The sequence below is a fragment of the Phoca vitulina genome, unplaced genomic scaffold (genome assembly GCF_004348235.1).
Source record: "Phoca vitulina isolate PV1807 unplaced genomic scaffold, GSC_HSeal_1.0 scaffold21, whole genome shotgun sequence".
Classification (NCBI taxonomy): Eukaryota; Metazoa; Chordata; class Mammalia; order Carnivora; family Phocidae; genus Phoca; species Phoca vitulina.
The window spans coordinates 11,208,715-11,225,574 of record NW_022589724.1 but is presented as its reverse complement, the minus strand read 5'-3'; the positions used below and the strand labels follow the sequence as shown (position 1 = coordinate 11,225,574).

The window sequence follows — 16,860 nt, the reverse complement described above, 5'->3', positions numbered from 1 at the left end:
TATCACAAAGAGTCAGATGTCAAAACTTGACAGGGAAGTGAGGCCAAATTGAGCAACTCTCACCTGACTAGTTCACGTGATTTCTGTAAGCCCAGGGGTCATCAGCCAAACCTGCTGGGATCCAAAAGTCATTTTCCAAAAAGCCACAGATGTAAGACTAGAAACAGTAGAAACGGAAGCAGAGAAGAGTAGGACTTTCAGTAAATATCCTTGACGTTCAGGGCACACATCTGGATCTGTGCACAAATTCACATGCCAGGGAGAGGACCACGGTGTCGTTTGTGAACAGCAGAGCAGAGACACGGGACTTGGACAACACAGTCTAAGCAGAAGCTCATAGCCTGGGTAACCTGACAGGGTGACATTGACAGGTCAGTCTGGGCAAGAAGTCTCTGAAATTAGGCTCTCTCTTCTTCCCCAAATCTTTGCAACAGGTCTCAAGTTCACAGGCCGCAGTGAAGAGGACATACCTGTCTTGAGATCGGACAGAGGGCTCGGAGCAGGGAAACTGAGACCTGAAGCAGGTTCCCTTCTTCCACATCCCCCACCCCGCACTCCCACATAAATGCATCTCTGCAAACAGACCTGCCAGGCCTGTGAGCAGAAAAAGGTTTCTCCAAAGCTAGGCAGCTTGTTAAGTAACTATTGAAATAGTTCAGTGGTTCTTGGCTTTGGTTGCACCTGGCAAGTATTAAAGTACCAATGTCTTGCCCCCTCCTTCTGTGATTTGGATCCAGTGGGTGTGGGATGAAGCCCGGGCATAAGAAGCTGTAAAAAGTTACTCGAGTGATTCTTACTGTGCAGTCAGGATCGAGAACCCCCAAATTAGTTCAAACACGTTCGGACTGCAGCCATCACACTATAAAGCAGAAAACAGTCCCCAAGAATGTGGGCCCAAACTGCTAGGGAAGACTTTTCAGTCAATGATCAGATTCAGGATGAGGTGATTAAAGGAAAATTTACAGATTATGGAACAAGGGATCAAATTGTTCCTGGATCTTAACTTATTATTATTATTTCAACTTTTTATTTTAAGAAGCCTCCGCACCCAACATGGGGCTTGAACTCACAGCCCTGAGATCAAATCACATACTCTACCAGGTACTCCCCTGGATATTAACTTATTTTTATGGCTCATACAAAACATTATCTGAGAACCTGATTAAAGTTGTTTAACCAAGTTATTTTTAAAATAGGATTTTACTAATAATAAAAAGTGAAGGAATATCTAATCTCATACTCCCATTAGACTCAGCTTTCAGTACCACGGGATATGGGTTATGGGAAGGAACTCAAGCTCTGATAGCAGAATGAAGTGGGTGCAAATTCTGTGCTGCCAGTTATTAGCTGTGGCACCCTGGGTAGGTCAGACAACCTCTCTGAGCCCCTATAATGGGGGTAATAATACCTGTTTCTCAGAAGGCTGGCAGGGATGAAATGGGACAGCATATTGGAAGCATCTTTGGTAAGGCTCTTTGCCTTACTGGATCTATGTGGATTAACTCAGGGTTATGGTAAAGATATTCAGGGAAGATAAGAACAAGGCAATGGTCACAAAACCCACTTGGACTTGCCTGGAGCCACTACTGAGATATTTTGGGAATGGGGGGCAACCCTGCCTGGTCAGTAGCAGGCATTCTTGGCCCTGATGCTCTGCCACCAGCGTGGTTCAAAGACTTTCCATCTGTTTCATTGGCTGGGTCTTGCTCTATTTGCAGGCTGATTAGCTGGGCCTGTCACCCTCCTGTATGGGTAGGCCTATTCAGTAGATCTTCTACCCCAGGCCACGTCATAGGTCACTGACAAGTCATAGATGGGCCCAGGGAGGGTGGTGAGGTCGCATAGCACCGAGCGTGCATAAAGAAGCCCTCTGAAGGAAGTTATAGGCTTGCGGGGCCTGATACCTTGCTGGGCATCCCAACCAGCCAGAGCTCATTAAATAGCAGAAGAAACACCAAAACCCCTCAACCTTTCCCAGTTGTCTGTGTGGTTATGACTCAAAGTCCCCACTAGAGGGCAGGCAACTTTAATTTAAGATGATGGATTTTTTTGTACCGGTGAATAAACTGGATAAATGATAATCATTATTGGTACAATAAATAATCATAGGCAACATTTATTACATACATTCTAAACGTTGGGAACTCCCCCAAATGCTATATATGCATTATTTAATTTAAATTACTTATTGTATTATCATAAATAATACAGTTCTTTCCCCAAAACTGCATTGGAAGTTCCATGAAGATAATGTCTGTTGAATTTGCTATTCTGCACTGATTGATTTGTGAGTCTGGAAGATTGTAGTAACTGAATAAGTACTTGTTGAATGAATACATGTTAAATGAACTGAATCTTAAGGTCAAAGCCAAAAGGTGGAGGCTGTTATTCTTATAGCACATTGTGCTTTGTCATTAGTAAAATTGTTTTTAAATTTTGTAATATATCTTTTTAGGTATTTGAAATTATTAATTAAGTGTCCCAGAGCGTTCCTTCAATAGCTTTTATATGCTTTATGTTGGGGGGGTGGTGGGAAATATTCTTTAATATTCTTTAGGCCTCCTATTGTCAAAACTAAAATCAACAAGATCCTTCTTTAGAAGAACTTGTACTATTAACATATTATCTTGATTAAAGGTATTGTAATTATCTGGACCAATCTGTAAATTTGCCTTCAACAAGGTCTTATAGTGCTGACCTCATGCCAGGCACTGTTCTAAGGACTTCATACTCTTATAAAGGTGCTATTATTAGCCCCATTTTACAGATGGGTAAATGGTAACTATTATTGGCCCGTTTTACAGATGGGGAAACTGAGGCACGGGGAGGATTAAGAAAAGAGTTTTCACAACCAGTAAGTGGCACAGCCAGGATGAAAACCCAAGTGTTCTGGTGGGAGATGTCTCCCGGGACCCGGTCACCACACCGCCTCCACAGCTCATTACATAAAGTCCTCATTGCACAGGAAATGATGCTGATAGGCCACAGCAAAACAAATTTGGGGAAACTTTCATGCATTTTTATCCTGGACTTTTCATTCATCTGACATAATAGTGTTGGGAAAAGGTCAGACGGTGTCCTGGCCTCTCGAAATCTTGTTTTTAGACAGGGAGTTATTCTGTCATCGCATGATAAGAAATTATAAATGGTGATCCCCTTTCCAAAACACCAAACACACCAATTTGCAAAGGCCAGCCTCTTCCAGGGCAGAGTTCTTGGCGTATCAACAGAAAAACCAAAGCATACAATGCAAACATTTTTTTAATATCCTCAAAATGCAATATACTTACAGCCAAGGGAGTTTTGCAATGAAAACAACAGGTAACAACCATATGACTCAGTAATTCCGCTCCTAGGAAGAGTCACCAGAAGAACTGTAGACAAGTATTCAGAGAAAAACCTATACGTGAATATTCAGAGCAGCACGATTCAACTCTTCCAATAATGAACTGTATCATTTTCACCAAGGACGACATTTGCATGTCTCTACCAAGCTGCTGATTCCCTCCTGATGACCCAAAGACCACAGGCACCCCTAATACACCATCTAAAACACACCCCTTCTCCTCTCCCACACTCCAGTCTGCTCCTCTCCCAGGCCTAGCTCTGTGACTGGAACTACCATTCATCTACCTGATATGGGTTAAATTGTGTCCCCCCAAATTCATATGTTGAAGTTCTAACCCCAGTACCTCAGAATGTGACTGTATTTGGAAATAGGGTCATTGCAGATGTAACTTAACTCAGTTGAGTTAAGATGAGGTCCTTAGAGTGGGTCCTAATTCAACATAACTGCTGTTCTTATGAAAGGGGAAATCTGGACACAGAGACAGGCTCACAGGGAGGTCACTATATGAATATAAAGGCAGAGATCAAGTGATGCTTTTGCAGGCCAAGGAACACCAGAGATTGCCAGCAAACCAACAGAAGCCAGGGGAAAGGCCTAAAACAGATTCTCTCAGAGTCCCCAGAAAAAGACCAACCTCGCTGATGCCTCGATCATGGACTTCTGGGCTCCAGAATTCTAAGACAACACATTTCTGTTGTTTAAGCTCCCCAGTTTGTGGCACTTCGTTATAGCGGCTCTAGAAAACTAACACACTGCCCAATGGAGATTTACTCTCACTCCCACACCCAGTGACTAGATCCCATGCAGTTCAACTCCAGAACGGCTCCTAGAATTCAGCCACTACCCTCTTTCCAGGGCCTCTGGAGGTGTTGGGAAATTGGTTCTCTGCAAGCCTCATGTTAGGACAAGATAGGAAGGGACTTTGTTGACCAAATGGCACAAGGATAGATCCAAGCTGGTGCAGGGGAGAGAGGGTCTAGGATTCCAAAGGGATATAGAGCCGGTGGGGCTGGCCAGCAGGGGTGAGGGCGCACCTCGCCATGGGTAAGAGAAACACCAGCTCCCTGCTTGGCTGGAGAAGGCTGAGACCAAGGAGGCTGGTGCAAATGTCAGAGAGCTGGGGCTCCCCTGGGCTCTGTCCCCAGGGCAGGCTTTGGGGCTGGGCTTTCTCATGGGCTGTGTGTGGTGCGTGAGTGGAGACCTGGGGGCACCTTTCCTGCTGGGGTTCCCTCGGGCATGGCTGCCGCGTGCACATCCCTGAGGCACCAGCTCTGTGAGGCTGCAGAGGGTGCGCTTTTCCAAGGCAAACCAAACGGACGGGTTTGCTGAGGAGAGTCCAGGTTTCAGTCCAAGAGGTGCGAGCTGAGCAGGCACCTGGCACAGCCCAGCATCGGCTCTGGCTCTGCCCGGAAATAGGAACTCTGGGAATTAGACTCTAAACATTGGGATTGAGCAGTGAAGGACCTGGAGCCCAGGGCCTCCCTGGGCACCCAGAAGGACTCCGAGCAGCTGTGCTTGCCTTGCTCTTTCTCCCCTACTCCTCCCTCACCCCATGCCCCTCAGTCCCTCCCTCCAGGTCCCTCCTTCCCCCTGCCTACACCTGCCCTGATCTCCTCCTTCCTCTCTCATCCCGTTAGCCCCCTTTGCCCTACCACCTTCCTCCTCTGTTCCTTCCTTCCCTCTTGGGGACCCCTTTTTTCCTGCTCCCCAATCTTCCTCCTCCCTCTGACTCTTCCTTCTCCTCCCCGCTTCCCCTCTCCTGCCTTTCCCCTCCTCATTCATGACTCTCCACCTCGTTTTCCCCTCACCTGTCTTCCTCCCCCTGCCGTAGCTTCACTCCTTCCCCTACTTTCCACTTAGCCCTGCCTTCCCCTCCACCTTCCTTCACTCCCCTTACCTTTTCTCCCCCTCATTTTCCCCTTACCTTTCCACCTGCCCCCCTCACTCCCCCCTCCCCCCCTCCCCCGCTGCTCCTTCTCGCCCCTCCCACGCCCCGCCCATCACTGTTTGCTTTTCTCCCGGATCCTGATGAAGGGCTTGCCCTGCCCCTGCCCTGCCGGGCCGCATTTCCTGCAGCTGGGGTCTTGCTTCATGGCTGAGGGCTCCGGGACGCAGGCCCCGGGGAAAGAGCCCCCGCTCAGCATCCAGGTCCTGCGAGCCCAGTACGCAGGCTTGCGAAGGCAGCAGACGGCCCAGGCCCACCTGGTGGTGCTCCCGAATGGTAGGGTTGGGCAGGTGCTGGGGGCAAAAGTGGGGGGGGGGGGGGCGGGGGGGGGGCGCAATGGGTGGTGGGCTGCGGCCAGGGTGGGGCCGGGGCTCTGTGGGCCCTCCCGGTGGGAAAGAGCAGGGATGCCAGCAGAGCACGGCGGGGAGGCCCATTCCGGGCTGCTGTGCTTGGCTTGGTTCCCCTCCAGGGGCCTCAGGCAGGCATCTGGCCAGCTGCCGGCCCTTACCTGGCCTCAGCTCTTATGTTCTCACCTGACCAGACTGTTCTGCCTGGTGGACGGTGGCTTGGCCCCCTGCTGGGCCAGGTGGGGCGATGGGAGCTCTTCCCCGCTGGGTCTCACCTCCTGCAAAGCTGAGAAACGGGCTCTGGAGAGAGCCGATGTGGTGTTCCCGACAGCCCTGGAGCGGGCCAGAGGAAGCGCGGGGCTCAGGGACTCAGGGACTCAGGAGGCACCCTGGCTCACGGAGCTTGCTTATCACCGTCTCAAACAACTTCCAAGGAGGCGTGAGATACAGAAGCCTCAGAGGGAGAATGCCTCTTCCCTCTGGGAACTCAGATTTTATTCCTGGAGGAAGTTAGCATAAGCCTCCATCCCAGCCCTTCCCTCTAACGGAGGAATGAATGGGTCAGGGGAGGTGGGAAGATCAAGGCTGTGCCTGGGGGTTTCTGTGGTTATTTGTACACTTCAGGACTCATGGAGTGGCCCGCCCAGCACTAGGCCAGCTGGGAAGGAATCAGGGGCCAGAGGGACATCACCGTCCGGGGCAGGAAGAGTGCTGCCTTTTGGAGACCAAAGTGGTATCCCGGAGCTGAAGGTGCTCATCTCCCGTTACTTGGGCTGTTGCCAGCCAGTGGGTTCTGTTTGAACTGAACTGGCACAGCCAAATAGCCCTCCATCTCTGCAGGGTATACACTGAAAGGTTCCTAAAGCCCTAGTCCATCCTCAAACGTGTTTATTCATTCAGTCATTCAGCAAATATTAAATTAAACCACTATCTAATGCAAGTACCATGCTTAACAGACCCACAATTCAGACTTACAGATCCATGTAATGGGCACATCCCAAAGACAGTCCAAGTCGACATGCCCCACAGAACTTACCACTCCCTGCCCCAACCCTCCCTCTGGCTCTTTCTCCCACACTCTGTAACTCAGTGCGCTGGCCCCCTAGCTAGCCTCAGGTGGTCAGTTAAGGCAAGTTAATGCCGGAAGGGCTGGTCAGACCCTGCTTTGTCAGGGAAGACTTCTGACTCCCAGGCGAGGTCAGCCACTCAGCAGTATCTATGTGGGGGTCGGGGTCCAGGTGTCCCTCCCACTTAGTCTTTCTCCTTGTCCCCTGCGGACCCCAGGCTGGGACTGACAGCTAAGGAGGCTCCTCTCTGCAACCAAGACCTGCCCATCCACGTGGACATAATGGAGAGGATACTAGTTCCTACGTTCTCCCATCACGTCCCCTCTCCCTCTGTTCTCAAATAAGCACATAACATTCTGACTTTTTGTAAGGGTGTCCATGTTTGTCATGCTGAGAAAAATCTGGTAGTCCTGAAGTGGGAACACATTTTCAGGCCCTCCACTGTTGGCAGAGACGGCCGCACCAGTCCTGCTTCTCTCAGACTCCCAGACCCGGAGCTCAGGGCCTTCCCTCTGCCTTCATACCTCAGCACCTCCGTCTCTCCCCTCCTGCATGCAGGGCCTCCCGCCGTGACAAATGCCGGAATGCTCAGGGGAGCTCCACTGAGGATTCAGGGGCAACTAACTGCAGGCTTTGGAACACCTTTCAGGCATTCCCACAACCCTCTCTGCCACCAAGGTTGACCATAAACTGTCGTGTGCCACAAGGTGGTAAAAACAGGTCCCTGAGAAAGAAGAGAGACATTGGTCTGGGTCCTCATCCCTGCAGCCAATTCGGAGAAGCAGGAGTTGCTGTAAATGTGTTCCCAGAACAGGGTCTGTGGGATGGGAGAAGGCGAGGGACCAGTCCTCCAAAAGGAGCTGCAGCTCCTCCCTCCTCCACCTTGGGCGGTAAACCCATTACGGGAACCCCAGAACACAAAACCCCGTAAGTGAAGAGTATTCTTTTCCACTGGCCAGTGTGCATGTGAGTCCGTCCCATTCTTTCAGTCGGAACGCTGGGGTCACTCCCTCACTGCAGTTAAGAACTGGAGTCTATTAGTAAACTCTGTTCTGCTTGAGTTTTTCTTTATGGCATTGGTTTCCACCTGCAATTTTATTATAATATATTCGTTGGCTTACGTCTTTCTACCCCACTAGAACATATCCGTGAAGATGGGGATTTTTGTCTCAATGTTTGCTGCCATATTCCCAGAACCTAGAATAAATAATGGCTGGCACGTAATAAGTGCTCAATAAATACTTGGTGAGGGGCGCCTGGGTGGCTCAGTCGTTAGGCGTCTGCCTTCAGCTCAGGTCATGATCCCAGGGTCCTGGGATCGAGCCCCGCATCGGGCTCCCTGCTCCGCAGGAAGCCTGCTTCTCCCTCTCCCACTCCCCCTGCTTGTGTTCCCTCTCTCGCTGTGTCTCTCTGTCAAATAAATACATATCTTTAAAAAAAATAAATAAAAATAAATAAATAAATAAATAAATACTTGGTGAATGAATGAATACTTGTGCATGAGTGTGTGTATGTTAGAGAGCGTTTGTGTGGGTGTGAATGTGTGGGCATGGGAGGGAGTATACACGTGTGAGCATATGCAAGTGGGATCACGTGTGATCCATGTGCACACATGCAGTGTACTGACTACCTCGCTTCCTTGACATTTTGGGATAGCATTCCTACGGCTCGGAAGCTCTGAGACCCCCCCAATGAGAGCTGCCCATGTTCGTTCCAGTGGTGACCCTGCTGTGCCTTGCTTTGTCAGGAGGGTACACGCCTGTTCCTGCGGAGTCCATGGTCAGTCCTGTTTGGATTAACAAGGAGAGAAGGCATTCGCTGTCCCTGGAGGAGGCACATCCGGAGGCAGAGGGGATGCTGGAGGAGGCTGACGGAGGCTGTCTCCAGGCCCCTGAGTCTCCATGGCACACGCACCTCGAGATGTACCGCTGCATCCAAACCTTCCACCAGGAGGCCAGTCTTCCAGTAAAACACAAGGGCAAGCTCAGGGGGTCTGAGCAAAGGCTCCCTCAGGAAGGAGACCCAGGCTTGTTTGAAAACAATCAGATGACTCAGCAAGGGACCACCATCCTACAAACAGCCCAGCGTGAATGTCCAGTGGGCAATGCCGAAATAAACGCAGTGGGATCTGGCTTAAATAAGGACATTCAGCTTCCTCCTTCCAAAAAGAACCCACACTGGTCTGGAAAACCATCTCACTATCCATTTCCCCAAAGGAAAACTCCTAGGATCTCTCAAACTGCCAGGAACCTGGGCTTGTATGGCCCAGCCTGAAGTCTTCTACTCAGCCAAATATCTGTTGAAACCATCAGTGGCCTCATCAAAGAACCCAGTAGGTGGAGCCACGACTCGGGTTTCTACCTATGAGCAAGAACGGGACTGACTCAGTTGTAGGGATTTTGAACTTCATGGTGGACACACAGTCTTGTCCTTCAAAAAAGAAGAGATTGGCTAGGCCAGATCTCACACAGTCTAGGATGAGAGAGTGCTGTCTGATCAATGTGGCCCTACTGTGCTTGTATATAAGGACATGACTATGGAGCTCTAGATGCCCGTTCCTTGGAGAGGTCCAGTAGGACATCTCCGTCCCTAGAAATGGGAAGTTTGAAGCATAACACCGGCACCCTAGCCAAAGGAATGCCTTAGCAGGGCCCTGGAGCCAACGGGTGTGGGCAGTCTTGTTTTCAATATCTTCTAATGATTTCTCACATGATCTGGAGATGAGCTCTGAGAATTGCCTTTTTCTGGTTACTGTGTCTGGAGGCCAGCTCGCTGAGAAGTCACTACATTCATTGGTAGTGACCATACCATTTCAACTGAGGCTCCCAAAGTATGGTCACTGTGGGTTTAAATAAAAAACAAAACCCTACTGTTTTGTGTGTTTAAGGGGTGTTCAGGAAGGATGGTCATCTCTTCCCCTTCCACTGAGACTGCACGTTCCAATGTCATTACAGGTGTATTTCCTCCCTCCTTCCCTCTCATCTCCCCTCCCTTCCTCCTTTCCTCCCTTCCATCCATCCATCCCGTTTGTCTGTTTTCTCACCCTCCCTCCCTTTCTCTCACTCTCTCTCTCCTAATTAAGTTCTTATTAAACACTGCCGGTCATTGAAGATATATGGTTAAGAGGAGCCTGAGCAGGAGACAAGGAAATACTCCTGCTTGGAAAATATGTATCCCCCACAAACTCCTTCCTTTTCAGCCAAGTTTGAAGCATTCAGATCCTTCCTGGGATATGTTAAACTTAAGACAAAGTGAAGCAGGTGTTACTGCCCGGGTGATGGGAAGAAAGTAGGTCTTTCCTGGTTAATGTTTAACCTTTAAATGATATTTAAACACACCGAAGGTGCCTTTCCCTCACATCAGATAATCTCTCTGTAAAGTTTCACTTATATTTTCCTCCTTTTTCCGCAATGGTGATCCAGTTTTGCCCATCTACACCCAGAGTGGTTAACTAGGTGTGTCATTACTTGCCAAAAATACATATGTGCCTGCTTCTTGGATCACCCAGAAATCCACTCCAATTTGGGGATTTGTTGCAATTCCTTCTGTGAATAATCAGTAAGAGCCATTGTTAATTTTTTTCTAGTCTAATGAAAAACAAGGACATTTTCTGAAAACCCTTTGTCCTTTGCTTTGTTGTAAAGAGGACTGCCACAAGTAACCCCTCTTTCTACAACGTATCAGTCAGGATAGGCTATGTTTTGCTGCAGAAACAAACCCTCCAAGCTCACAACAGGAGCTTTTCTTCACTCATGAAAAGTCCACGTGGGTTTTGGCAGACTTCCCAGGGCCCCTCTTCTGCATGTACTGCCGGGAGCTCAGGCTGCTTCCGTCTCATGGCACCTAGAGTATCAGCACTGGTTTCCCTAATCACTGTAGCAGGAGAAGAAAGTGCACTAATAGTCACGCACTGGCTTTCAAATCACTTCTACTTACATTTCATTGCCCAAAGCAAGTCTTGTGGTCCTATCTTCACTTCAAGGGTATGCAATCATCCCATGTGCCTGGAAGGAGAGAAGAAATGGAAGGCACAGGGGAGCAGCACTAATGGCTAGCACGGGCAGATGGGGGCCAGGTTATAGTACAGTATTAGATTTCATTCTGAATACAGTAAGTAGCCATTAAGAGATTTACATATGAGACTAAAATGATTTAATTTGCAGTTTAACCAGATTACTCTGGTTGTTCTTTGGAGAATGAGGTGAGGCACATTAAGAGGCAACACCAGGGAAAAAATGGCCAAGGCAAGTTCAGTGGGAAAGATGCTGGTCAAGCAAGAGTAGGAGCCGAAGAGACGGGGAAAAAGTGGATACATTGGATATGTATTTTAGAGCTAGAGTCATTAGGATTTACTGAAGGAAGATTAGAAGTTCAGTTTGAGGGATCCTGAGTTTGAGATGTTCGTGAGACACACAAATGAAGATATCGAATGGGCCAGTGGATAAATGAGACCATAGGTCTGGGCTGGACATGAATTTAAGTGGCATGAGTGTGTGGAGGTACTGAACAGGACGAGGGCACGCCAGCTGACCTTTACAGAGTATAGAAAGAAGGCAGGGTCCAGAATGAGTCCTGAAAATGCATAATTTACTTACTTGAAAAATCTCTAAGGATTTTTCCAATCCTTTAGGAGAGGTGGGGAAGAGGGAGGAGGGGCAGTGAAGGACACTGAAGAGCAGGACCCTGACTGGGGAGAAAAGGAGAGCCAGGGTGCTGGGGAGTCACAGACCTTGAGAGGCAAGATGTGGCCCAGGTCACTCCCCTGACTAGCCTTCCACAAATCCCTTTTCTAGATCCACGTTCCTCAGTCTGAAGTTGCTTTTTCTTGAGGATGGGTTTAAAAGGCCAGAGTCTGGGGCGCCTGGGTGGCTCAGTCAGTTAAGCGTCCGACTCTTGATTCAGCTCAGGTCATGATCTCAGGGTCGTGAGATCGAGTCCTGGGTTCAGCTCTATGGTCAGCGGGGAGTCTGCTTAAGATTCTCTCTCTCTCCCTCTCCCTCTGCCCCTCCCCTGCGCTCAAATAAATAAATAAAAATAACAACGACAACAACAGTAATAATAATAAAAGGCCAGAGTCCAAGAGGCAATGCCCGAGTGGGAAAACTTTTCAGCCAAGAACAGACCAGGTCAGTGTCAGCAAGTTCAGGTCAGAGCCAACTGCCTGCCTGCCATCGAGGCTGACCTGACAGGGAGGTGCCTTTGCCCCAGAAGCCTGACCTTCCCTGGGACTGAGCTGTTCTCATGCTGGGGGTGGGTCTGAGGATCAAGTGTTCCCCTCAGAGAACTTGAAGGGAGAGAGGGCAAGAGCAGGGCTGGTTTGGAATCCTTCCTCTTCCCACAAGGCTGCTTCTACCAAGAGCATTGGAACAGAACCATCCCTCCGTTGCTCAATCACACTCATGCTTCTACCAACCACATGGGCTGGCACACCTGCTCGGGCAAAGGGTTCAGCTTAGTCTGGGCTGTCACACCACCCACAGCTCTGACAACCTCTCTCCTGTGCTGGGCAGGACTGGAGCTAACCTCTTCTCCACGGTGCTAGCAGAGGAAGGTTCTCGGGAACTAGAGACCAACCAGCTCACACTGTGAGTCCCGCATTGGGTCTCCTAGCCTTCCAACCACAGAGAGGACACCCCGATGTGGCTGCTGGTGACAGGCTTCAGTCTTCCAGGCTCCAGTCTCAGCATTGCCATTGGGAGACATGACCCTGGCTGAGTTAGACATGAGGGGACAATAGCTCCTGGGGGCAGGAGCCAGGACAGGAGGGTCCTTGGCATTCGCTGGCAATTCTGTTACATCCCCACTAGGAGGCAGCCTCCCCTCATGCCACCTCAGCCTGATTCCCTAACTTTTCATCCCAGGTCTTACCTCTCACTCGAGTTAGACCCCACCAACCTCCCTCCCTGTCCCAGCACAGCCGGGGAGCACATACCTTTAAGGCCAGCGTTGGGGGGCATGGTCTCCTTGTTCATACAGCCCTCTCTCGTTATGAGGGTACAGCCATTTGGCGTCAGGGTGGAAGGCACAGAGAGCACAGAAGGCTCTTTATGTGATTGGCTGCGCTGTCTTTTGGGTCTCTCTTCCCTTGGCTGTCTACGGTGACCTAGCTCATGGTCTGTAGGCTTGGTGTGGACAGGTGGGGGCCCCACAGGCTCCTGCAGATGAGGGACACCCTCCCCTAGCTCCAGCCCTCCCACCCCCTCTGCATCAGAGGTCCACCTCTCCTTACCAGGTGTCCCAGTCTCATCTACTCTCTGCTGGCCCCGCTGGGGCCTGTGCACACAGGCAGGAGCCATCTTTGCATGTGTATGCCCTGCCACCCCCTTTGTAAGAGAAGCAAACCAAATCCACCCGTAATGCCTCAGGTTACAGAATTGAAACCTAAGGACAACCAGTCACACACAACCAACTAGGCGTTGGGCTATTGCCAATCAATAATTTCCTCACTTTGCTTCCCTGTCTGCTGTACCAAAGTCTCTCCCTGAGCTCTGTTGGTGTGGCACCCCTAACCACCTTTAGTTTGGGGCTAACTGGTCTGAATCGATTTTTGCTCAAATAAACTCTAAATGTTTACTATGCCTCAGTTTATCTTTTAACACTACTATGTTAGACTGCTTCCTTCTGATTCCTTCCCTTCATTTATTTCTATATCATCATAGCTAGGAAATCCTTTCAAAATATTTTTGACTTGAAAACTGTCAGTGGTGAAATTGGTACTTCTATCTGAAGGCCAGAGAGAACCCTGTGACTTTTTCTAAATACTCTGCTTCTTAACACCTAACCCTGCCCCAGCCTTCCAGGCATTGGTTATCCCTACTTTGCATGAACATTCCTTTAGGTCTCCTCCTTATTGTTTAGAAAGACCCAGCTGACCCACCATCAACATTTTCCATCTGCACATAAATTCCTGAAGTTGATTTTTTTCCTTACTGCTGTGATTACATTTCTTCCACAGCTAATGAGCAATATGATTCCTAGAAACAGTATTCAAGGGATTGAACATTTCATTTTAATTTTATTCCTTGGCCCTGGGTTTGTGGCAGTTACATGAAGATTTCCCCTTCACTTCTGTCCAGGAAGACAATACACCCACTATGTATTTTTAATCCTTTGATCTCCCCTTTGTCTGTTCATTGATGAATCTACCACCTGGCTGTTTTAATCCACCCCCTGAATTCCCCAATTCTAGGATCATAACCAAAGCTGGGCAGCATGCCAACCTTTCAGCCTTGGCCAAGAAATGGAAGAAGGAAGGAAAAAGGTGCTGGGGGTACTTTCTGCCAACCCAAACTTCAAGTGTTTTTAAGCCCAAGCTGGCCCTCAGAATCAATGTGAGAGCTGGGTCAGCAAATATTGTCCCAATGCGGGAGCTGTTCCCCTTCACAAGAAAAGCAGTGCTCTCTTGGTTGGAGGGTTCTGAGAGAGCCCGTCCCCATCCCCGCCCCAGCCGTGGATACCTGCCCCTGCCAGTCTCAGGTTCCACTTGCCAGATTCTCCCCCAATACTAGACCCTTGCTCACTCCTTTTAAGGTTCTGCCCACAGCACATGTGGCCATACTCACAACCCTAGGACCAGGGGAGACCGTCCCCAGATCCCAAGCTCCTCTCTGCTGAGCTCTACCACATGCTGACAAAATCGATGGGAAGACCCCTGACCAGCCAAGGACCACCACCAGTCCCCAAAAGGTGTGTGTGCAAAGGATACTCAAAACAAGTGCTCGCTGTGGTAAACCCTGGTGAGTTGGCCCATACGTGAGCTGGGGGCCCACTTTTGCCCCTCCAACCTTAGGCACGTACCTGGGTTGGCCCTGTTCTTGAAGACAGTGCTTTCCAACCCTGACTGCACAAGGGAATCATCAGGGGACTTGGAGAATATCTAACTAAATTACAATCTCTGGACTAGGGCCAGAGCATTGATATTCTATATTTTACTTTTTAATCAAGGCATAAAACATATATGATGTGGACAGTAAGCTAATCTTTAGTGTATATCTTAAAGACATACACACACACACACCTATTTTCACAGATAGATACACACACATACACCACTCAGCATAGATCAAGATAAACGTTTCCAGCATTCTAGAAATTCCCTTCAGCCTCTTCCCAGTAACCAACCATATTTTCCCATTGTCCTGTTTCCATTTTTTGCCATCATGAATAAAGCTAGTATTGTGCTTTGTACATGTCCTTTGTTTTCATTTCTCTTTGTTAAATTCTCACCCCCTCCTTTTTTTTTTTTTTTTTTTTTACAGATGTCTGTCTAGACAAGCTGGTTTTGAGCAGGGGCACTTTTTGAAAGCTCCCCCTGGTGGTTCTAATGTGTGGTCAGCATTCAGACCCACTACCTTAGGACCACATGGATTGCAAACCAGAGGCTCAAAGTTACTCAAGGGACAGAGGCTTCTCTGTGGGACCAAGCACAGCATTTGAATTTTCATGTCCCTTCTCCTTTGGGTCTCACACTTCTTCTACTTGACTTCCTAAGGAGGAGGAGCGGGGAAGGGAGACTGTTCTATGGGGGAGCAAGGGTGGGGGGCTGTTCTGTAGCCCATGTCTATTGTATCATACTAGCTTTGTGGGTGGGAAGATCTACCCCCGCATCTGGGGCTCTCTGAAAAAGAAAGTCGACCAGAAGGATCATTGATCGTCTTACCGATATGCAGACCCAACTGTATTCTGTGCTAGGGTAGAGTTATGTGGGGAGAGAACACTTTGGACTGCCTCGAGGGCCCACCTGTGTGCCCTTCTCCGTACATGGAACCAGAAACATATTGGTCACTTCTGACCGCAGGGTTCTGTAATTTCAGGATTCTTCTTGAGATGAACCAGAAGCCATCCACAGACGAGGATGAACTCCATGATTACGATGAAGAACACTTCTGGGCAAGGGCCTAGAGCAGTTTGGTAAAAATGCTCCTGAGACCACTCTCTGTGGTATTTCTCTAGGGATGAGGAGTGTGGCCAAAGAGTTATTTTCAGAGTGTTATATAGACACTTTAAAAATTTCAGGGTGATTAACTTTGGAGCGATTGGGGTTACCAGTGTTACCCCAGCCGAGCACCCAGCTCCATGGTCCGCAGACCAGCAGCATTAGCTTTACTGGGCACAGGTCAGAAAGGAGAATCATCTGGCCCCACCTGGACCTGCTGACCCAGAAACTCTGGGTGTGAGGCCCCACAGTGTGTCCTAGCAAGTCCTCTAGGTGATTCTGATGCCGTCTCATGGGTCATGGTACAGGCTGTCCCCTGCCTTCATGTGTGATTGGTATGCATGCGTCACACTGGTAGATTTCCTCTTCTAGATTTAAGCAAAAAAAGATCCTGTCAGTGTTCCAAGCACTCGCATAGAGACGTTGGAGAATTGCTTACCGGTTTTGGAGAGACTGAACCACTGTAACACGTAAGAAGCATTGCTTACTGACTTTTGGTCCCATTTTCCTATTCCGGCCCAAAGAAAGGCAGTCCTGGTAGCCTTTGCTGAACAGGGATGAAAAGTCACCCCTGGAAGCCCCATAGAAAGGGAACAGAGCCCCCTCCCCTTTGTTCCAGTTGGCCCCTTGCCTGTGGCTGAGTAGCCCGAGTGTGCTTGCCTGCTGAGTCCAGGCTGTTGTGGGTTAGCAAGTGAACCGTCTGCTTACGGAGAGAGAACGCACCTTTTCCAGGTACTGAGCAGCTTCTGCCTACCAGGCTCTGCACGGCGACAAAAGAGACAGAGACACAGGAATGTCACACGCTTTGTTCTTCCGGAGGGTAAGTAAAGCTCAACCACATTGAACAGGCACCACTCATGGGCTATAATCATAATTCTAAATCATAAACCATGAGCGGTGGTGCACACAGAAACGGAGTCAGAGGAAGGGGAAGACTAAGTCGGAAGTTCACTTTTTAAGCAGCACTCAACTCAGTGGACCTGAAAAATTTTGGCCATCCCAATTCTTAACACCACACCCTACTCCAGCGAAGTCGTACTATGGTAACAATGACCAGAAGCCCGAAGAATTAAAATGCCAACACCAAACCTTACCTAACAGCTTGGGTCTATACTGCTCCCTTGCATTTTAAACACGTTATTTGGTTTTATTAAAAACAAAATGCATGGTCATGGATGAAATTTATGGCTGGGCCTGTCGCGTTTCTGATCACTCAC

General features: G+C 49.0%; 1 protein-coding gene across 1 annotated transcript; it reads left to right on the top strand.

Annotated features, from left to right (window-relative positions):
- The first annotated feature begins 5,377 nt into the window (after positions 1 to 5,377).
- Positions 5,378 to 8,982, top strand: CUNH9orf152 (chromosome unknown C9orf152 homolog). The gene is made up of 2 exons (XM_032418645.1): positions 5,378 to 5,570; positions 8,456 to 8,982. Exons 1-2 carry the CDS (start codon positions 5,378 to 5,380, stop codon positions 8,980 to 8,982), a joined length of 720 nt encoding a protein of 239 aa, XP_032274536.1.
- Positions 8,983 to 16,860: the final 7,878 nt, after the last annotated feature.

Coding starts and splice junctions, on each gene's coding strand:
- CUNH9orf152 (XM_032418645.1), top strand. CDS start 5,378: ATGAAGGGCTTGCCCTGCCCCTGCCCTGCCGGGCCGCATTTCCTGCAG. Junction 5,571..8,455: donor CCTGGTGGTGCTCCCGAATG/GTAGGGTTGGGC, acceptor TTGCTTTGTCAG/GAGGGTACACGCCTGTTCCT.